Raw genomic sequence first — 22,788 nt, 5'->3', positions numbered from 1 at the left:
ACCAGGTTGCAACGCCTTGATCTCTTCAGCCTTGAAAGATAGCGTTTAAGGGGTGACTTGATTGAAGTGTATAAAATCATGCATGGGATAGAAAAGGTGGATAGAGAAAAATTATTTTCTCAATCACACAATACAGTACTAGGACAAGGGGGGACTCCCTAAAGCTCATAGGTGAGGACAAATAAAGGGAAATATTTCTTCACCCAAAGGGTCGTTGGTTTATGGAATTCACTTCCAGAAGAGGTCATGACAGCTGTCAGCCTGGATAGCTTCAAGGCAGGATTAGACGGATACCAAGTGTATTGGTGGTTATTGAAACGGATGTCCAAGTGCCACCTCTATGTTGGTTGAGGCAGGCAGGATTCCCTTGGGTATCATTTGTTGGAGGTCAAGGGAAAGTGGCGGAGTTGCCTTCTCTTTCTGCTCAAGATCCCTATGTACAATTTGTGGGCCACTGTGTGACACAGAATGCTGGACTCGATGGGCTTTGGCCCGATTCAGCATGGCTCTACTTATGTTCTTATGTTCCCTTCCAACTGTTAATCTGTATTTGTATCTAAAACACTGGAGGTGAAATACATTACTGGAGTAACTATAACACAAATAGCCGTGGCAATTTATTTATTTATTTATTGGATTTGTATGCCACCCCTCTCCGCAGACTCGGGGTGGCTAACAACAGCAATAAAAACAGCATATAACAATCCAATATTAAAACAGTTAAAAACCCTTATTATAAAACCAAACATACATAAAGACATACCATGCATAAAATTGTAAAGGCCTAGGGGGAAAGAGTATCTCAGTTCCTCCATGCCTAGGGGCAGAGGTAGGTTTTAAGAAGCTTACAAAAGGCAAGGAGGGTGGGGGCAATTTTAATCTCTGGGGAGAGTTGGTTCCAGAGGGCTGGGGCCGCCCCAGAGAAGGCTCTTCCCCTGGGTCCCGCCAAGCGACATTGTTTAGTTGACGGGACCCGGAGAAGATCAACTCTGTGGGACCTAACTGGTTGCTGGGATTCGTGCAGCAGAAGGCGGTCCCTGAGATAATCTGGTCCGGTGCCATGAAGGGCTTTATAGGTCATAACCAACACTTTGAATTGTGACCGGAAACTGATCGGCAACCAATGCAGACTGCAGAGTGTTGGTGTAACATGGGCATATCTTGGGAAGCCCATGATTGCTCTCGCAGCTGCATTCTGCACGACCTGAAGTTTCCGAACACTTTTCAAAGTTAGACCCATGTAGAGAGCGTTACAGTAGTCGAGCCTCGAGGTGATGAGGGCATGAGTAACTGTGAGCAGTGACTCCCAGTCCAAACCATAAGGAAGACAGATAAAACAAATGGCACCACAAAATCAGGCAAGGAGAAAAGATATTTCAGTGTCCCGGGCTGATAAAAGCAGCCAAATATGGATATTGTGCCCTCTACTGGGGAGGTTTATTTTTTAATTGGATAAATAAACAACTTCCTGTATATCAGTGCTTCTCAATTATTTTCTGTTAGCCTCCCCCTCCCACAAGAAGAAGTAAACATTTTGCACGTCCCCCAACTGGGATGATCATTTGCAATATCCAGCACATTTTTGTTAAGTGGCTTGTCAGCATGATTGGGGTGTAATGTATTTAAGTGACACCTTAATTTATTTCGCTTCATGCTGTCCGCTGCCAACATTTTTAGACACAGTAAACATACCGGTCTTTCCTTGTCTCCCACCGTAGTCAAAGTGAAGCCAAGTGCTACATACACTTCTTCATATTTCCTTGTCTTAGCTTCCGGGAGACTTACATTTGTCTCATTATCTCCATCTCTCTCCTCCTTTCTTTTCATCCCTGTTAAATATTTTTTCATAGTGTCTCTTAAGGCTTTCTTATACGCACTTCATGTCTCCTGCTCTGTGCTGTGTGCTGTTGTTCGGTGGAAATAACCCTATTCCCTGCGGCAAAAAAAAAAGTTCCTTGGGGTCAGGCGCCCTCTGTCATCCCTCCATGCCCCCCACCCCCCGAGAGCCCTGCCCCACTATTTGAGAAGCATTGCTGTATATAAAGGCAGCATATGGCTTGTGGATTTCACATAAATTCTGCTGAAAAGGAATTATTTTAAAACCGCTTCCACAGAAGGTAGAACGCCCAGTCTAAGTTCAACAAAATTTCAGAATTAGAATTGAAGGGAGATAAAATGAAGGTACAGACTCATTTGTGAAGTCTCCATTAACTGTAGAGTCAGATATTGGGCTTAAGGTGGCTTGAAAATCAATACTCCAGGATAAGGATAAGTTATTTAAGATGAATCCTGGCATTTTCAAGCCTTAATGGTTGTTAATTTATGAGCAGAGTAATCTTTGTTTACCAAGGTTGTACGCACACAGAAACATTTAGATTGAGATTAGTTGTGAATAACTACTCAGCCACACACAGATATACTAACTTGAATTAAAGTTTACTTTGAGAAATAACATATTCAGATAAACAGTCTGACGGCATACACATAATAAGTCAGAATAACAATCCAGATATTAAGTACAGTCTTTCTTAACAATTCCCTTTGTCATAATCAGCAAACAAGGATATCAAGCCTAAACACATTTTTGGTATAATACATAACTAAATACAGAGAGATTGCAGAGCTAATCTAACAGTGAGCAATCATTAACAGTGAATAGTTTAGACAAAGAGAAACAGAGAGGGTGACTCAGAGAATTAAACTATGAACTCTAGCTCCCTCTTGTGGCAGTGTGCGATACCTCAGCTAAATAGACATAGCTCAGTTACAACACATATTGTTGGTTTATATACTGTATATTGCCAACTCAACCATTATGGACAGAGTCCTAACAATGGTCACAGACTTTTCCAAAGAAAATGGTAAGGACTAGTTTGCGATTAGTTTTTGTTCACCAAGTTGATTAAAAATGGCCTCTGGGAATAAGTGGACAGACCCACAGGATGAAAAAAAAACTGAATTTCAACCAAAAAGTAGAGAGAGAGAGAGAAAGACGGACTTTTCTCAACAAACCCCACTTAAGTCTCTTAACAGCATTCTTAATGCATCTTGGAACCGCAAGTATCGCTCTTATAAATCTGGACTAGAAAGCCACTGGGATAGGAAACTTGGTAAAAATGCAAATTGGAACGCCATAAAGGTGAGAGGTGAAGTTTAGCAAGCAAGAAGGAAGAAAATGCACCTCCTTTGAATAGAAAAATCTTAAGACAGCTGCCCGATAAGAAAAATGTGCACTTTAAGATAAGGAAACCCGGAACTCACTTCAAGGTATCTATAAGTACCTACTCGCTCCATTGGGAACTGTTTAATCTGCCAGTTGTATGACGTACTGGCTTGTTTTGCAAATTCTAGTCCTTTAGGGTTGTTGTTTTTTTAATATAGCAGCATATTACAAGTTGTTCTTCTACCCAAAAGGAAACAACGCTCACAAATGTCCCCTCATTCCCACTGGGAAATAAGCAAAATTACCCCATTGTCTGCATACTGCAAGGCTGGGATTGCTGCCTAAAATTAAAATGATGAGACAGCCTGAATTATTGATGTACAAATTAAAAAGTAAAGGGGCTGAATTATGCTCTTGCCTCGTTCCTCTTTTTGGGGGGAAAGAGCCCCCAAGAGAAAAATCTGTGCCTCAGCAAGGAGGGATAATAAGAGGGAGCAATCTTTTATATACTGAGGACTTCCAAAGATTTTTGCCACAACCTCCTCTGCAGAATCAGATCAAACACTGATTTGAAATCCACACAGATTTGCAAAAACGTGCCTTTGGGCAGTGAGGTGTATTTTTTCAGCTAAATGGTGCAAGAGCAGACGGTGGTCTAAGGTTAAATGGTCTCCTCTAAATTCAACCAGTTTCACTTTGGGCTCAATGCAATCGCTTTAAATAAGGACACTTTGCATGTTGCTTCCTTTTTGTACAAAGCAAGCTAATTGGTCTACAGTTGGCAGGGCAAAGTCTGTTTCCTATATTCTTATAGAGATGTATAACTCCACTCAGATGGGAAGCATGCTGTGATGTTAATGTAAGTAAAAAGAGCAACTTTCTCTTTCTCCTTTCCTTTCCTTCCTTCTTTCTTTTCCTTTCCTTTCCTTCTTTCCCTTTCTGTCCTTTCCCTTCTTCTTTCTTGTGCCCCTCCTTTTTTCCTTTCTTCTCCCCCCTCCTTCTTTCTTTTCCTTTCCTCTTTTCTTTCCCCCTCCCTTCCTTTTTTCCTTCTTTCCTCTCCTTTCCTTTTTCTCCTTCTTTCTTTTCCCATTTCCTTTCTTCTCTCCTTTCTTCTTTTTTCCTTCTTTCTTTCCCTCTCCTTTCCTTTTTTCCTTCTTTCCTCTCCTTTCCTTTTTTCTCCTTCTTTCTTTTCCCCTCATTTCCTTTCTTCTTTTTTCCTTCTTTCTTTCCCTCTCCTTTCCTTTCCATTCCTTCTTTTTCCCTCCTCCTTTCCTTTCCCTTCTTCTTTCTTTTCCCCCACCTTCTTTCCTTTCTTCCTTTCCTTTTCCCCTCATTTCCTTTCCTCTCCTTTCCTCCTTTCCCTTTCTCTCCTTTCCCTTCTTCTTTCTTTTCCCCCTCCTTCTTTCCTTTCTTCTCCCCCCTCCTTCTTTCTTTTCCTTTCCTCTTCTTTCCTTTCCCCCTCCCTTCCTTTTTTCCTTCTTTCCTCTCCTTTCCTTTTCTCTCCTTCTTTTCTTTTCCCCTCATTTCCTTTCTTCTCCTCTCCTTTCTTTTTTCCTTCTTTCTTTCCCCCCACCTTCTTTCCTTTCTTCTCCTTTCCTTTCCTTTCCCTTCCTTTCTTGGGAAATCCATTCATACGCCCACACCATTTGAGGGTGCTCATCCCAAGTGCATGGCTAAAATTCTATGGAATCATTCAAGTCATGGTGGTCTCAAAGTTGCATTCCCGAATGTGTGGGAATATGAACCGATTTCTAGAAAAACTGCCAAGGAAAGGAACCATTTGCACTACTCAGGTGACCTCAATGAGAATGCAAATGACCAGCTGTCTGCAAGGAATATAAATCCTTACATTTCTCACTATCTACTCAGAGCTGAAGAAGCTTCTTGGATGAGAAGCGAAACGTCTTCAAAGAAAAAAAAGAACAAGTCCAGCTGCCTCTTGAAAAAGCACCTTTGGGTTGAATGTGAGGGTTGTTTGCACTGTATTTCTCTTGCAATATACACTCAAGGCACTCATCTATCCAAGTTAATTTCAATGGAGGCTAATTGCTCGAACATTGAACGCTAATAGTTTAGCTAGATGCAAACATTGTTCTACCATGAATTCAATTGGGTTCTCCTGTGAAAACAGTTCTTCCCAGTCCTTTCCCTCCCCTACAATTGTGTTCTTATTTTCTTTTCTTTCTTTCTTTCTTTCTTTCTTTCTTTCTTTCTTTCTTTCTTTCTTTCCTTTCTCTCTTTCTTTCCAAATACAGATTTTATTTTTCTCCAACATAGGATAAAAAACAGTATATAAGTACAAACACTAAAACCATGCTTAAAATAAAACATATTTCTTTTTCTTTTTCTATTAATCATTCAATGGAGGCTTATCTTTCTTCCATTAAAAAAACATTCTGTAGAACTTATATAATATTATCAAATGAGAAAACCTCAAAAAAACCCACCTTACACTAAAAACCCACCTTACACTAAAAAAAAATACATTATATAAGTATAAAGAATATCAAACTCTCTATTATGCCAATCTTAGTTCAAACTTTCTTAAGTTCTTGTTTTCTTTAGAAGAATCTGGAGCTAGCAGAACAGACTGTGAAGAAGGAAAAGTGCTGGCATAAAACCAGAACCGCCTTTTTAAACCTTTTCCAACAGAAACAGAACGCTCCGATAATTGCTGCTTTTCTATTTCTGTTTGCAAGCCTCTTTCAAGAGACTCGAAATGATGAGAGACGGGATGGAGGGTTAGTTTACTTAGCGTCTCCTTTTGTACGAGGGTCTCCCAGAAAGTAATGCACCACATTTTTTCCTTCAGGAATTATTTATTGAACACAATGAAACTTACACACAAGAAGGAATGATGTCTCTTCTACACTCCCTATTCTTCCATGTAATCTTCGTCCCGTTCTATGGCCTTCCTCCAGCGAGATCCAAGGGTGTGTATGCCCTGTCCATACCACTCCTTGTTCTGGTCACGAAGCCTTGGAGTTCTGCCAAACTGTCTTCTTTTTATATACAGTAGTCCCTCACCGTAGTCCCTCACCTATCGCTGGTGTTACGTTCCAGACCTGGCCGCGATAGGTGAAATCCGCGATGGGGAATTTATCGACTGATAGTACTTATTTAAGTATTTATATTTTAATTGTTTGGTAAGTTTTCATTGTTTTAAGTGTTTATAAACCCTTCCCACACAGTATTTATTTTAGATACAGTATTTAAATACGTATTTACAATTTTAGATATACACTGTATATATATTTTTTGAAAAACCTGCCGATCGAGTTCGGCGGGCTGTTTAAATCTGCCGATCGACTTCCTCAGAAACCCGTGATGAAGTGAAGCCGCAGTAGGTGAAGCGCAGTATAGCGAGGGACTACTGTATATATATATATAAACTTTATTGATTTTTCATAAAAATGACAAACTAACAAACACACATTTAACATAAAATTGGGGTTGCAATTTCCCCTCTTATTCTAGAAGTCAAATTTCCATACAGAAAAAAGAATACATTATTAATACTTTAAATCAACATATTAATTTAAATGAAAAGAAGCAATTTTGTTTAACCTTCATATATAAAAAACCTTCCTATATAAACAAGATAAAACTCAAAAATTAAATCATAACAACGCTTCTACCATTCTCGCCTAATTTTTACTTTTACTTCTTCTTCTTATTTATCCATATATACACTTTATTCCAAATCACATAAAATTCTGATTCCTCTTGGTTAAATAGCCAAACTGTCTTCTAATGGCCTCACCCTCTGTGCCCAGTGACTAACCGTACTTCTGCGACTGCAGATTCTCCGCAAACTGTACACAAACGTTTGTGAATGCTCTCAACAGTTTCTTTCTCCGCAGTGATAAATTCAATAACAACACGCTGCTTGTAACGCACATCGCTTACAGACGCCATCTCGAAACACGCTACGCTATCTGGCTGAAGAAACATGATACATTTCTGTTATACACACACACTCCTGACAATTCAAATAATGTATCTCTAAAGTTTCACAATTGTATCATTACTGTAGGCTGAGAAAAAAAATTGGGTGCATTACTTTCCGGGCGACTGTCGTAGAAGAGGTGTGTCCGTTTTTAGGAGTTTTGAGGCCTAACAAGACTGCTGAGTCACAACCAATTACATCTAGTCAGAAACCTCTCTTCTTTCTCTCTTTCCCGCTCCCCAGAGTTTGTATTCTGGGCTGGCGCAGCCCTTCGAATGTTGTACTGCAGGCTAATTCTACTGACTGCCAACTGCCGATTGCTGGCAGTTCGATTCTCACTGGCTCAAGGTCGATTCAACCTTCCATCCTTCCGAGGTCAGTAAAATGAGGAGCCAGATTGTTGTGAGTAATATGCCGAGTCTATAACCACTGCACCACTACAGCTCCTAGTATCTATTTTATTCAGACGTAATTTTTTGAGATAGAGAGTGTTCTGTTGAGGTCTCTGGTACAATCCTCCTGAAAATTCACAGATACAAATTTGAGACACACACACGTTTGAAAATTCAAAACAATGTTTTTTATACCAAAAATCCAAATAAACTAAGCACTCTTTTTGTATAGCAAAGAGCACTTGTCTCCAAACAAACTGGTAATTTGTACAAGTCCCTTATCAGTTCTGAGATACTTAGCTTGCAGCTGTGAGGAAAATTCACAGTCCTTCTTCTTTTACAAAGTAAAACACACTTTGCTCTGGTTTAGTTTCAAAGTGGGGAAAAATCAGTACACAAAGGTCGAAGTCAGCAAGGCAGTCACGAAACACAACGATCAGATAATCCTCCACAATGGCCAAACCCACAGGCTGCTATTTATAGCAGCCTCACTAATTACCACAGCCCCATCCAACCACAGGTGGCCTCATTTTCTTTGATAATAATCTCTCAGTTGTTGCTGCCTATGCATTGCTCTCCGTATGCGTGGCTGTATCATTAACTCTTGTTCTGAATCCAAGGAGGAGATAGATAATTGATCTCCTTCTGAGCTGTCTGCCACACTCTCCTCCTCCCTGTCACTCATGTCTTCTTGGTCAGAGGAGCCTTCATCAGCAGATTCCACCGGGGGCAAAACAGGCCTGCGGCATGTGGATGTCTCTCCCACATCCACAGTCCTTGGGGCAGGAGCTGGGCCAGAGCTAACCACAACAGAGTTAACAGTTCAAATAATAATGCCCTTCCCTACATCTCAGATACTCCATATCTAAACTGTTAAGGAGATTAATACAGGTAGTCTTCAACTTCCAACTATTTATTTAGTGACCATTCAAAGTTACCTCAGCACTGAAAAAAGGGCCCTATGACCCATTTATCACATTTACCATTGTTGCAGCATCTCCATTGGTCACGTGATCAAAATTCAGACAATTAATTTTGACCTTCTGGCAGCAATTCACTTAGTAACTGTTGTGGTTGGCTCTGGGCCAGCTCCTGCCCCAAAGACTGGGGGGGTGGATGTGGGTGAATCCTCCCAGTGTCAGAGGCCTGTTTTACTGCCGACTGCTTCGAACAGCGAAGCAGTGTCGGAAGCAGGGAGTGACTGTGAAATGGGACCCTCAGAGGGGGTCATGGCATGCAGCCCATTAGGGAGCAATTCATCCTCATCCTTATCTTCGCTGGACTCTGATGAAGAAGCATTCATTGATGTACGCAGCCGCAGAGCAATGACTAGGAAGGAGCAGCTGCGGAAATACTTCAGGAGATAAGGGAGTTTCACCTGTGGTTGGATGCGGTTCAACTAATTGGGGCTGCCCTTAAATTGGCAGTGTTTTGGCTGCAGAAGGGTGGAAATTTATCTGTTCGTGACAGTGGAAGTGGCTTTACTCTCCGGATTCCCCAAGGACTCTCTGTGCTTTGATATCAGGACTCTGAACTTAAACCATAGCCAAACGTGTGAGTTTGAAAACGTTTGAAGGAGAGTAGCTGTGATGTCTTCACAGCTGCTTGTTAATTGCTTTGTGTTTGTTTCTTGTTTTTTCACTGCATTCAAGTCTGTTTGCTTTGAAAGTGAGCTCTTTGAATACCAAAAGGGTGTTTTGCTTCTATTTTCCTTTGGATAAAGACAGTGTTCTTGACTTTTCACGTGTGTGTGTCTGCTTTTTCTACCTTTGCATTTAATTAGGGGCTCGTGCCGAGAACCCGGCAGAACAGTAACTGTCGCAAGACAGATCGTAAAATATGGCAAACCATCCTTAACAACAGAAATTTTGGGCTCAGTTGTTGTCATCAGTTGAGGGTTACTTGTAGAAAAAAATTATGATACTTATTTCACAGAGGTATTGGGGGAAGGAAGGAGATGCTGTTCCAGAGCGCAGGGCTGAGAGAGACGGTGCAACCCCTAGACCAGGGATCCTCAACCTCTGGGCCACATCCTATCTGCAAGTGAGCCACATGTGTGGCTGACTGGTTCCCCCATATCAGAGCACTCACATGTTGCAGGTGCTTGGAGCCTCACTTGCACAAGCATCAGAGGTGTTCAGGGTCTCACTTGCACAAGTCTCACGTGTGCTCAGGACCCACTTGCACAAATGCCATGGGTGTTCATGGCCCCACTTGCATGAGGGCTTGCAGTCCCACTTGCCTGAACATCACAGGCACTTGTAGCCCTACTCGCGTGAACAACCTACCCCTCCCACAAAACCATCCCCTCTTTCCCTGCTCTGGGCCATCAACCTAGGAAGGTTGGGGAACTCTGCCCTGGACTGCCTTTGGATGAGGACCAGAGGATGCCAAACCTTCCAGGTGCATTGGTACTACATTATATAGTAATCCGGCTTATGGCTGTCCAGAGTTAAGAGAAGAATACTATGCAAATTTATCAAAAACAGAGGATAGGCACAGGATACAAAAAGATCTAGACAGACTTGTACAGTGGGCCGAAATGAACAAAATGAAGTTCAATGTAGAGAAAAGTAAAATCCCGCATCTAGGCAAAAAAACCGCCCAAAACATGCATACAAATTGGGCGAAACCACACTCACCATAAGTGACTGTGAAAGGGATCTTGGAGTCTTGGTGGGCAACCAGTTAAACATGGGCCAGCAATGTGCAGCAGCGGCTAAAAAAGCCAACACAATCCTAAACTGCATGAACAGGGGGATACACTCCAAGACCAGAGAGGTAATAATACCACTCTATAAGGCCCTGGTCAGACCGCACCTGGAATATTGCATCCAGTTCTGGTCACCACACTTCAAAAGAGATATAGAGACTCTGGAAAGGGTGCAGAAAAGAGCAACTAAAATGATAAAGGGACTAGAGACCAGTTCATATGAGGAAAGGTTGCTGGAACTGGGCATGGATAGTCTAGTAAAAAGAAGAGCTAGGGGGGACATGATAGCTGTATACAGGTACTTAAGGGGTTGCCACGGAGGGGAGGGGGTCACACTATTTTCCAGGCCACAAGAGGGCCGGACGAGGAAGCTGACCAAGGAAAGATTCAACCTGGAAATAGGAAGAACTTCCTGACGGTCAGAGCGATCAACCAGTGGAACGGCCTGCCAGCGAAGGTTGTCAACTCCCCAATTTTGGACATTTTCAAGAGGAGATTAGACTATCACTTGGCTGGGGTGTTGTAGGATTTCCTGCTTAAGCAGGGGGGTTGGACTCAATGACCTGTAAGGTCCCTTTCAACTCTAATAATAAAAATAAATAAAACATTTTGACCTGGAAATATTTTTAAATATGCACACCCACCCACCACCACCACCACCCATACCTTGGTCTCAGGTTTACATTCAGGATGTTGAGCTTTCTGAGAAAAAGTTTTCTGATATAAAGAGAAAACCAGTGAAGCTTCAGTCGTTTGGCTCTTGGGCCAGAGAAGTTGGGCCAATCCAATAAATTCATGGATCTAGGGAAGTTTTGTTGAAAACACGATGGGTTACAGCTTCTACTGCCTTTAGCAAGCCCAGTGATACTGTTGGAAGAATGACAGAAGGGAAGAGCAGGGAGTTGGCTAGGACTGGATTGGCTCTCGCTCAGGTTTTCTTCTCTTTGCCCTTTCGGGTCAGGCTGCCCACTCTCTGCCGGCGCCAATCACAGATGTCGGCAAAGGCACAATAGGAGCATTTCCAAGTGTCTTCGATGTCTACTCCCTTGGGATCCCTTTGCCCTTTCCAATAGGCTAAGAAATAATGGCACATGGACATCAATTCATCATGGTCGTAGGTCATGACTTCGGTGCCCAGCAACTTGTTGGTCTGCTGATGAATGTACTCAATTTGAAGGCGGTCAATGGCCGGAATGTCCGAGTGGATCAAGTTGAGAAGCACCAGCTCCAGGAGGTCTTCGAAGCGTTGCACCACAAATCCAGCTTTTTGAGCGTGTTCTTGGATCTCCTGTCCAAGTGACTGTTGGGGCTTCAGGTGAAGGTGATGTACGAAGATATCTTGGGTTAAGCATCCTTGCACCATCGCATCAAAGAGATGTTTATATAAAGAGACCTGCAATGAATCAAACAGCCCTTTTTGAGTTGCATCCAACTTTCAGCCTCACCTGTGTCTCATTGAGTAAAGTAGACCTCAACTTACGACCACAATTTGGATAAATATTTGCATTGCTAAACAAGATGGTTATTAAGAAACCCTCGAATTGATTTTATTTTTCTGCCATGGTGGTTATGCAAATCAATACAGTTGGTAAGTGAATCATACAGTCATTAAGTAAATTCACCTTCCCCCATTGGCCCAAGACTTGTGCATGTCAAGCTGCATGTGTGCAAATACAGTCATTCATTCAGGTCTCTTTATATTCATTCATTCATTCATTCATTCATTCATTCATTCATTCATTCATTCATTTGAGTTCTGGACTCAGGGCAGCTTGCAACAAAACAAATACAGAATATGCGAGAAATCTAACATTTAAATACAAAAAAATTTCAAGTCTAAAATCATGTAGAAAAACTAACAAAAGTCATATTCTGAAACCCCAATTTATTTAAAAAACCAGCCATCCATGCTTCATACTAGCATACATTATCAGTTCAATCATAAGCCAGGGTAGATGTTAAAATTCAATGACCCCAAGCCTGTTGGCAGAGGTGCGTTTTTAAGGCTTTACGAAAGGCTGGGATGGTGGAGGCAGTACGAATCTCCGGAGGGAGTTGATTCCAGAGGGTTGGGGCTGTCACCCATCTATGTCGCCTTAAGACCCATCTATGTCGCCAGGCTTGGGGCAACTAGTATATGCCTCCCCCTTCTGTTCTGACCATTAATGTTATGTGTGGGTGTGATTGAGTAAATTGACTGTTTTTTAAATTAATGGGTTTTTAGTTATATTTTTAACTATTAGATTTGTGTACTTATTGTTTGCAATGTATGTTGTGAGCCGCCCAGGGTCCCCGGAAAGGGGAGGTATACAAGTCTAATAAATAAATATTTTATCCTGTGAGCTGCCCCGAGTCTTCGGAGAAGGGCGGCATACAAATCTAATAAATGCTGCTGCTGCTGATAATAATAATAATAATAATAATAATAATAATAATAATAACAACAACAACAACAATAATAATGAAACAATCGATCACATACTCAGCTGCTGCAAAAAGATCGCACAGACTGACTACAAGCATAGACATGATGCTGTGGCATAGATGATCCACTGGAACTTGTGCCGGAACTATCATTTACCAGTGGCAAAGAACTGGTGGGATCATAAGCCCGAAAAACTGGTCGAAAATGAGCAAGCAAAACTACTGTGGGACTTCCGACTTCAGACTGACCGAATTCTGAAGCATAACACACCAGACATTGTGATCGTGGAGAAAAAGAAAGTATGGATCATCGACATCACAATCCCAGGGGACAGCAGAATTGAGGAGAAGCAGCTAGAGAAATTAAGTGAAATACGAAGATTTAAAAATTGAGCTGCAACGACTCTGGCATAAGCCAGTGAAAGTGGTCCCAGTGGTACTTGGCATGCTGCGCGCAGTGCCAAAGGATCTCAGCGGACATTTGAAAACCATTGGAATTGACAAAATCTCTATCTGTCAATTGCAAAAGGCCACTTTGCTGGGATCGGCAAACATAATTCGCCACAGTCCTAGGTGCTTGGGAAGCGCCCGACTGGTGATGAAATACGAAATCCAGCATAGTGATCTCGTTTGCTGTGTTGTATTGACATAATAATAATAATGGTTGCGGCCTAGAGGTTGGGGATCCATGGATTAGATGACTTCCTAGTTACTTCCCAACTTAAGTGTGAATCCAACTCTTAGGACTTTCGGTGTCCCAGCTGAATCCATGGTGTGAATGCAGCCAATTCCCTCCTTTTATCCGGGTTCCAAGTCTCGCTTTCGGCCAGCATAGGGCCTGCAATCTCACCCCGACCCACCTGGAAACGGTCCTTCTTCTTCTGCGAAGGTGAAGGCAAGGAAGGCCTTTCCCTTGTCTTCAATTCACTCAGTTGCAATTCCCCTTTAGCCGTATGATTCAGCTGATCAATAATCCCAGACACGAAAATGCCTTCTAATACGCCAAAGACTGGACATTCACGCACACGCTGACCTGGGCAGGGAGAAGGCGACATATACAGTTAGCACCTTTGCCATCCTGAGGGGCGTGGGGAGCGTTTCACAACCAGCGCACCCACCTTTTCGAAGGTCAGTTATGGTCAGGAGGAGGTTAAGCAGTTTGACAGCCCATCTGTCTTCTCGGCTCGTGGTCTTGATGGGCACCAAGTCATGATCTTGCAGTTCTGGATAGAAACAGCCACAGAAAAAGAATGTTGCTTTCCTGCTCTTAAAATTGGTCGCAATTTAGTCTCATTACCACCACCACCATAACAAAAAGGTAGCTCTGGGGCACCTAAAGGGCTAGCAGCTTTATTATGCAGGAAACACACCCCCGCACACTATTTTACAAATTGGAAATATGGACCTGTTCCTAACAGCTCTATGATCCTATACTCTACTAATCACTCTACTAAACAAATAATTCCCTCAAAACTGTCAGACTTTCTACTAAATCTGCACTTCTATTCTACTAGTTTTTCTCATAATTCCTTTCACCCATTTCCTCCCATGTTGACTGTATGACTGTAACTTGTTGCTTATATCCTAAGATTTTTATTAATATTGCTTCTTCATTGCTTATTTGACCCCTATGACAATCATTAAGTGTTGTACCACATGATTCTTGACAAATGTATATTTTATTTTATGTACGCCGAGAGCATATGCACTAAGACAATTTTTTTGTGTGTCCAATCACACTTGGCCAATAAAAATTATATTCTATTCTATTCTATACCCCACCCCTTGCAATGAACGAGGGTCGCCCAGAAAGTAATGCACCACATTTTTTTTCTTCCACAATTGTTTATTGAACACAATGAAACTTACACACAAGAAAGAATGATGTTTCTTCTACACTCCCTATTTTCTATGTAATCTCAGTCCCGGTCTATGGCCTCCCTCTAGCAAGACACAACGGCATGTATGCCCTGCCGGTACCACTCCATGTTCTGGCCACAAAGCCATTTCCGTCTTCTAATGGCCTCGCCCTCTGTGCCCAGCGACTAACCGTACTTCTGTCGACTGCAGATTCTCCATAAACTGCACTCAAACGTTCATGAATGTTCCCAACAGTTTCTTTCTCCACAGTGAGAAACTCAATGATGACACGCTGCTTGTAACATACATCACTTACAGACGCCATTTCAAAACGCTGCTGCAGCTATGCTATCTGTTTGAAGAAATGCAAAATTTACACACGCACTCCTGACAATTCGTTACTGTAGGCTGAGTAAAAGAACGTGGTGCATTACTTTCTGGGCGACCCTCGTATATAGAAATGACTAGAATTTAACCCAAACATCCAAATGACGTTACCTCTGGCAAGATGGATGGACGTTCCTGCGTTTAAGACAACTGTTTTCTTCTCTGGCAACTGCACACTTGGTTGTTCTTTGTAATAAACTGTCTCTTGCTCACACCATACTTGAGCAGAGAGATCTGTGACACGAAGATAGCGCAGGTGGAAATCTTCGAGAGGGGTCCTCGATCTCTTTCTCTTTGCTGTCCTCCTCATCCTTTTTTCCACATCTGTCCGAGAATCATCATGCTGAGGGCTGGGACCACTTAGGAGTTGGGGTTCCCTGTTAGGAGCAAGCAAGGACTTTGGATTACCATGTCCGCAAAAGTGCTTTTTCAAGAGGCAACTGGACTTTGTTGTTGTTGTTTTTGAAGATGTTTCTCTTTGTCAGAGTGTGCACAGCTTTACTACGTGAGACAACTCAGGAGCAAAAATAGCAAAAAGGTTTGTACAAGGGGGGACATGATCGAAACATTTAAATATGTTAAATGGTTAAATAAGGTCCAGGAGGGAAGTGTTTTTAATAGGAAAGTGAACACAAGGACAAGGGGGCACAATCTGAAGTTAGATGGAAAGATCAAAAGCAACATGAGAAAATATTATTTTACTGAAAGAGTAGTAGATCCTTGGAACAAACTTCCAGCAGACGTGGTTGGTAAATCCACGGCAACTGATTTTAAACATGCCTGGGATAAACATATATTCATCGTAAGATAAAATACAGGAAATAGTATAAGGGCAGACTAGATGGATCATGAGGACTTTTTCTGCCGTCAGTCTTCTATGTTTCTATGTTTCTACAGTGGTACCTCTTCTTACGGACTTAATTCGTTCCGTGACCAGGTTCGTAAGTAGAAAAGTTCGTAAGAAGCAATTTTTGTCACGCTGAATATTGACAGCCACAGAGACATTCAGAGACATTCAATAATTAAATAGTTAACTGTGTGTGTTTTATTAGGTCCTCCTACTATGATGTAAAATCCTGCCACGTCATTATACCTCACATCCGTCTTTATCCTATTCTCCATATTAGTTTATTCATTCCTGTCTTAGCAGCCATCATGTGAAGATGTATTTTTCATTTGTCTCTCATGACATATTTAATTTTCTACTTTTATAATAAAAAGAAATCTTGTTTTGAAAACAAATGTATCCTCTGTCACTCCATCGCCTCCAGGATGATTTAAGGTTCAAACGGACTTTAATTACGCTCATCCTGACAATTTCCCCCATAGGAATCAATGTAAAAGCAACTAATGCATGCAACCCGATCCCAAAAAGACACCCCTTTTGCCTTGCACCACTGGGTATCCCTGCCTCTGGACTTCCATTGCCAGCCAAAGCGCCCGTTCCTGCGTTGCTTGGATTCCCCTGAGCCTCCCCTCGCTGGGAAACCCCACCTTCAGACTTCCGTTGCCAGTCAAAGTGCCCATTCTTGTGTTGCTGGGATTTCCCTGAGCCTCCCCTCACTGGGATTCAAAGCAGCACTGGCAAAAATGAAGGGAATCCCAGCGAGGGGAGCCTCAGGGGAATCACAGCAACGCAAGAACGGGTGCTTCAGCTGGCAAAGGAAGTCCGGAGGCGGGGATTCCCAGCGAGGGGAGGCTCAGGAAAATCCCAGTGCTTCGGCTGGCAACGGAAGTCCAGAGGCGGGGCATCCCAGTGGCGGTGGCTTGGGTTTGTAAGGTGAAAATAGTTTGGAAGAAGAGGCAAAAAAATCTTAAACACTGGGTTCATATCTCGAAAAGTTCATTAGAGGCGTTCGTAAGAAAAGGTACCACTGTAATAAATAGTAGTTTTATCTACAAAATAATATATATTATACATACACATACTATAGGCATATGTCAAACAAGCAGCAATTATAGCAGGGAAGAACACACAGCGAGAGAGACACCCTAATAGGGCCTCTTCTTCTTAAAGGGATAACAGCCAAAAACCATGCTGACTCATTCCCATCATTACATTGCATCAGCTGGTCAGTTCTAAACTTATCACCCTAACATGCTTCTCATCCAAAAAGCTTCTTCAGCTCTGACTGGATTGTGGGGAACGGAAGGATTTATACTCCTTGTAGGCAGCTGGACCAGCAAAGAGGAGGCGGCAGGATGGATAAAAAATGATGATAACAAACAAACAAACAAACAAACAAACAAACAAACAAATCGTATTTATTTTTGCCCTCCCCAGGCTCCTAAAAAAGCTCTGAAGTCTGGGGAAAGAGCAAAATGGGCATGGCATCATGTGCTAAGAGCGGGAGTGGTGGTGGTGTCATGCGTACATGCGTGAGGGGGTCACATGGAAGCTTCTTGGATGAGAAGTAAAACATCTTCAAAAGAAAGAAACAAGAAACCTGGGAAGGAAAGTGAACACAAGAACAAGGGGGCACAATCTTGAGGTTAGTTGGGGAAAAGATCAGAAGCAACGTGAGAAAATATTATTTTACTGAAAGAGTAGTAGATGCTTGGAGCAAACTTCCAGCAGACATGGTTGGTACATCCACGGCAACTGAATTTAAACATGCCTGGGATAAACATATATCCATCCTAAGATAAAATACAGAAAATAGTATAAGGGCAGACTAGATGGACCACGAGGTCTTTTTCTGTTGTCAATCTTCTATGTTTCTTAGAAAGTCCTGTTGCCTTCTGAAAAAGCACCTTTCACGCAACCATGACCTGGATGAACTGAGAATCTACAGAGAGAGAGAGAGAGAGAGAGAGAGAGAGAGGAGGAGGAGGAAGGGAGGGAGAAAGAGTATCCTGATGAAGGAAAGATCTCCGTTGTTTGCTATCCTGATCAGGAATAGCAGACAGGAAGAGCAGTTTTTGACGGATGCTCCTTACTTCCAGCAGTCTTTCCATTCATTCATTCATTCATTCATTCATTCATTCATTCATTCATTCATTGTTAGAGTTGGAAGAAACCATGCGGGTCATCAAGTCCAACCCCCTGCCTAAGCAGGAACCCTATAGCATCCCAGCCAAATGGCAGTCCAATTTCCTCTTTAAAATGTCCAGAGTATTGGAGTTCACAACGTCCGCTGGTACGTTGTTCCACTGGTTGATCATTCTGACCGTCAGGAAGTTCTTCCTTATTTCCAGGTTGAATCTCTCCTTGGTCAGCTTCCAGCCGTTGTTCCTCGTCCGTCCCTCCAGTGCCCTGGAGAATAAAGTGATCCCCTCCTCTCTGTGGCAACCCCTCGTATACCTATCATGTCCGCTCTGGCCCTCCTTTTCTCTAGGCTATCCATGCCCAGTTCCCGCACCCTCTCTTCGTAAGTCTTGGTTTCTAGACTCCTGATCATTTTGGTTGCTCTTTTCTGCACCTTCTCCAGAGTTTCAATGTCTTCCAAATGTTGGAAGAAATATCTATCTGGATCAGTTACAAATGGGAGAAAGATCCTTGAAATAATGATTGACTGATGGAATAGATTTATATGCCGCCCCTCTCCGAGGACTCGGGGCAGCTTACAACATATAGAAAAACAATAAAAAACATCTTAAATCTAATTAACTAAAAAATTAACTAATCTAAAACCCAAACTTATTACAAATCAATCACTCCCATTCACACAACAAAGATACATTTTGTTCATTGGCCAAGGGGCAAGTAATTAATAGCAAGCAGTATAGCAAGTAATAATTAATTAAGTAATATTAAGCAATTAATAACATGGAGGTTGATGGGAAAGATGGCTTAATGGTGAAGCAGAGCCACCAACCACCGTGTAATTCTGGGGGAGTTGACTACCTGGTTTGATGAGTCTATGGATTTTTTTTTCATACAGTTTTTCCTACAGCATTTTGTAATGCAGAGGCTTGTTTTGTGCATTTTGTTATTCGATTTTAATCACCTTGCCTCGGAAATGAGTTGAGGTTTTTAATCTTGTTTAACAGATGTAATTAAATCCTAGATGCTGGCTTTCTTGGGTTTTTAACCCTGTCTTGAATGGTTTGCCAAATCTGCATATGTTAAAAGTTAGCTCTTTAGTTTCTACTTGGGACAGAGAGCTGAGTTTCTGTCTTTAGAAACATGTTTCTCCTTTAGTAAAATACAGTAATATTACGTTTCGGCCGGTCAGGAAGGATGTCTTTGTGACGTCAGTTTGCTTTCTTTTATTTATTACTTATTAACAGAGGGATAGAATCAAGATCACGTGAACTGTTAATACCACTTTATAATGCCACGGTAGGGCCACACTTCAAATACTGCATTCTATTTTGGTTACCACAATGCGAAAAGGATGTTGAGACTCTGGAAAGAGTGCAGAGAAGAGCAACAAAAATGATTAGGGGACTGAAGACTAAAATATACAGGATGAAGAAAGGTTGCAGGAACTGGGTATGTCTTGTTTGTTTGTTTATTTATTTATTTATTTATTTATTTATTGGATTTGTATGCCACCCCTTTCTGTAGACTCGGGGCGGCTAACAACAATGATAAAAACAGCATGTAACAATCCAATAATAAAACAACTAAAAACCCTTATTATAAAACCAAACATACACACAGACATACCATGCACAACTTGTAATGGCTTAGGGGGAAGGAATATCTCAACTCCCCCATGCCTGGCGGTATAAATGAGTCCTGAGTTGTTTACGAAAGACAGGGAGGGTGGGGGCAATTCTAATCTCTGGGGGGATTTGGTTCCAGAGGGTTGGGGCCGCCACAGAGAAGGCTCTTCACTTGGGGCCGGCCAAACGACATTGTTTAGTCGACGGGACCCGGAGAAGGCCAACTCTGTGGGACCTTATCGGTCGCTGGGATTCGTGTGGTAGCAGGCGGTTCCAGAGGTAATCTGGTCCAATGCCATGTAGGGCTTTAAAGGTCATGACCAACACTTTGAATTGTGACCGGAAACTGATCAGCAGCCAATGCAAGCCACGGAGTGTTGAGGAAACATGGGCGAATCTTGGAAGCCCCACAATGGCTCTCGCGGCTGCGTTCTGCACGATCTGAAGTTTCCGAACACTTTTCAAAGGTAGCCCCATGTAGAGAGCGTTGCAGTAATCGAACCTCGAGGTGATTGGTTTTGTCAAGTACATATTGGTGGTATATAAAGATAAAACAATATTTATATACATGATATTAGTCAAAGAGAAATATTAGGACAGGGGACGGAAGGAACTCTGGTGCACTTATGCATGTCCCTTACTGACCTCTTAGGAATCGGAGAGGTCAGCGTTTTGGGGGTTAGGTGATGATACTACTGAGTGTGGTAGTGAGTTCCATGCAACTACTTGGTTACTAAAGTTGTATTTCCTGCAGATGAATTTAGAGCAGTTTACTTTGAGTTTGCATGTTGTATGCTCGTGTGTTGTTGTGGTTGAAGATGAAGTAGTCATTGACAGGAAGGAGGTTGTAGCATATGATTTTATGGGCTATGCTTAAGTCATGTTTAAGGCGAAGTAGTTCTAAGCTTTCTAAACCTAGGATTGTAAGTCTAGTTGTTAAATGAAAAGAAGGACCAGGGGAGACATGATAGCAGTGTTCCAATATCTCAGGGGTTGCCACAAAGAAGAGGGAGTCAACCTATTCTCCAAAGCACCTGAGGGTAGAACAAGGAGCAATGGGTGGAAACTAAACAAGGAGAGAAGCAACTTAGAACTAAGGAGAAAATTCCATGACAGTTAGAACAATTAATCAGTGGAACAGCTTGCCACCAGAAGTTGTGAATATTCCAACACTAGAAGTTTTAAAGAAGGTGTTGGATAACCATTTGTCTGAAATAGGGTAGGCTTTCCAGTGTAAGGAGTGGGTTGGACTAGAAGACCTCCAAGGTCCCTTCCAACTCTGTTGTTATTAATATTATTAACTACAGCCCAATAGCAACAGCCAAAATCACACTATGACTCAGAAATATCCGAAAAACATTCAGACTAATTTGCACAGGTATTCAAAGACCTGTGTTCTGACAGACAAGCACAATTCAAAAGACACTGATGATGTCTCCTCAAATGGTGACTAAATGTTTGCAACCAAATTGCCAAGCTCAGAGTTCAAATCAACAGCCTAACTACCAGCCTGAGCTATTCATATTCAAATAGCTTGCATCCTATCCTGATAATAATAATAATAATAATAATAATAATAATAATAATAATAATAATAATAATAGAGCCGGGGTGGCGCAGCAGGTAGAGTGCTGCACTGCAGGCCACTGAAGCTGACTGTAGATCTGTAGGTCAGCGGTTCAAATCTCATCACCGATTCAAAGTTGACTCAGCCTTCCATCCTTCTAAGGTGGGTAAAATGAGGACCCGGATTGTGGGGGCAATAGGGTGGCTCTGTTAAAAAGTGCTATTGCTAACATGTTGTAAGCCACCCTGAGTCTAAGGGGAAGGGTGGCATAAAAATCGAATAAATTATTAAATAATAATAATAATTATTATTATTATTATTAATAATAATAATTTATTAGATTTGTATGCCGCCCCTCTCCGCAGACTCAGGGCGATACCTTTAATACAATCAAATACCCACATCTACCTGTCCCAGGTCCTGGGGAAGAAGTTTGATAAGCAGATAAAAATGTCAAATACAGTCTGAATATCTGGCTGACTGTGCAGTGAACCACAGTAATAATAACTGGAACATCATTTGATCCGGCAATAATAATAATAATAATAATAATAACAACAACAACAACAACAACAATAATTTATTGGATTTGTATGCCGCCCCTCTCAGTAGACTCGGGCGGCTAACAACAATAATAAAAACAACATGTACAATCCAATAATAAAAAACAACTAAAAACCCCTATTATAAAACCAAACATACACACAAACATACCATGCATAACTTGTAATGGCCTAGGGGGAAGGGCTATCTCCCCCATGCCTGGCGGTATAAATGAGTCTTGAATAGTTTACGAAAGACAGGGACCCTTCCAACTCTATTGTTTATTATTATTATTATTATTATTATTATTATTATTATTATTATTATTATATTGCACTTTTATTAAACTTTTATGCCGCCCGCCTCCTTTTGAAAGTGACCCCCCTACTTTTTTAAAATCCCCACGGGAGCGCAAATGCGGGTGGAGAAAACAGACACACACGCAAGCTACAAACTGCGTGCGCTTTAGCCCCGTTGCCCACATCCCAGGGCTTGCAAACATGGAGTTCGAACTCCAAACGCGGCTTTGACCATAAAAACAAAACAAAACAAAACAAAAACGGCGCACCCGATTCATTAGATTCGTGGCTGGCTCCGGGGAGCGCGCATCCCAGGGAGGAGACTGAAGCGGAGGTTTTGGGAACTGGGCCCAGCCCGCCCCTCTCACCCGATCTCCGGCTCTTCTATCTGCAAGAATTCGGAGTCGCTCAGGTCGGAAAAACCCGAGGCGGCCTCGGGGTCTTGCAATCCGGAGTCAAGGCCGGACATGTTTCGCGCTTTGTTTTTCTTCTTCTCAAAAAGCAAGATCGTTGTGTCAGCTGCTCGAAGGAGGAGCCTTAAGTTAGGAGCTGCGTTTCTTTTTGTTTCTTTCCGGCTGAAATGGGCTGTCCTCCTTCCTTGCATCCCCGTTCCGGTTCCCACCCACCCAAAGATTAGAGACGCCTCCCCGCTTCGCCAGCGAGGGACTTGGGGATGCTGAGACCTTAAAACAAGGGGTCCTCAAACTTGGCAATTTGAAGACTTGTGGACTTCAACTCCCAGAATTCTCCAGCCAGCATAGCTTGTTAAGGACCTCTTGTTGAAGGGGAGTTGAAGCTCACAAGTCTTCAAGAATTCTGGGAGTTGAAGTCCACAAGTCTTCAATTTGAAGTCCTCAAGTTTTAAAGTTGAAGTCCA

The 22,788-nt window shown here is 42.1% G+C and overlaps 1 protein-coding gene across 2 annotated transcripts; it reads right to left on the bottom strand.

Annotated features, from left to right (window-relative positions):
* Positions 1-2,415: 2,415 nt before the first annotated feature.
* Positions 2,416-22,512, bottom strand: EXO5 (exonuclease 5). 2 transcript variants are annotated; one of them, XR_011557590.1, is made up of 6 exons: positions 22,280-22,512; positions 15,000-15,265; positions 13,760-13,864; positions 13,502-13,674; positions 10,884-11,610; positions 2,416-7,631 (listed from the first exon to the last, which is right to left on the bottom strand). XR_011557590.1 is itself a non-coding variant. In XM_070735236.1 (5 exons), the coding sequence occupies exons 1-5, from the start codon at positions 22,378-22,380 to the stop codon at positions 11,146-11,148; spliced, it is 1,110 nt and encodes a 369-aa protein (XP_070591337.1). In that variant the 5' UTR covers positions 22,381-22,512; the 3' UTR covers positions 2,416-11,145. The 2 variants fall into 2 exon arrangements, 1 of the variants encoding a protein (XP_070591337.1); XM_070735236.1 differs by having other exon boundaries at positions 2,416-11,610.
* Positions 22,513-22,788: the final 276 nt, after the last annotated feature.

This window comes from Erythrolamprus reginae, chromosome 1, assembly GCF_031021105.1.
Source record: "Erythrolamprus reginae isolate rEryReg1 chromosome 1, rEryReg1.hap1, whole genome shotgun sequence".
NCBI lineage: Eukaryota > Metazoa > Chordata > Lepidosauria > Squamata > Dipsadidae > Erythrolamprus > Erythrolamprus reginae.
The sequence above is the reverse complement of the archived record's forward strand: the minus strand, read 5'-3'. Positions and strand labels throughout refer to the sequence as shown.

Excerpts from the sequence above, each read along its gene's own strand:
- EXO5 (XM_070735236.1), bottom strand. The coding sequence starts at position 22,380 with ATGTCCGGCCTTGACTCCGGATTGCAAGACCCCGAGGCCGCCTCGGGT. Across the intron at positions 13,865-14,999 it reads GTCCATCCATCTTGCCAGAG|AACTGCAAGATCATGACTTG; the intron begins GTAACGTCATTT and ends GTTTCTATCCAG. Across the intron at positions 13,675-13,759 it reads CATAACTGACCTTCGAAAAG|GTCAGCGTGTGCGTGAATGT; the intron begins GTGGGTGCGCTG and ends CTCCCTGCCCAG.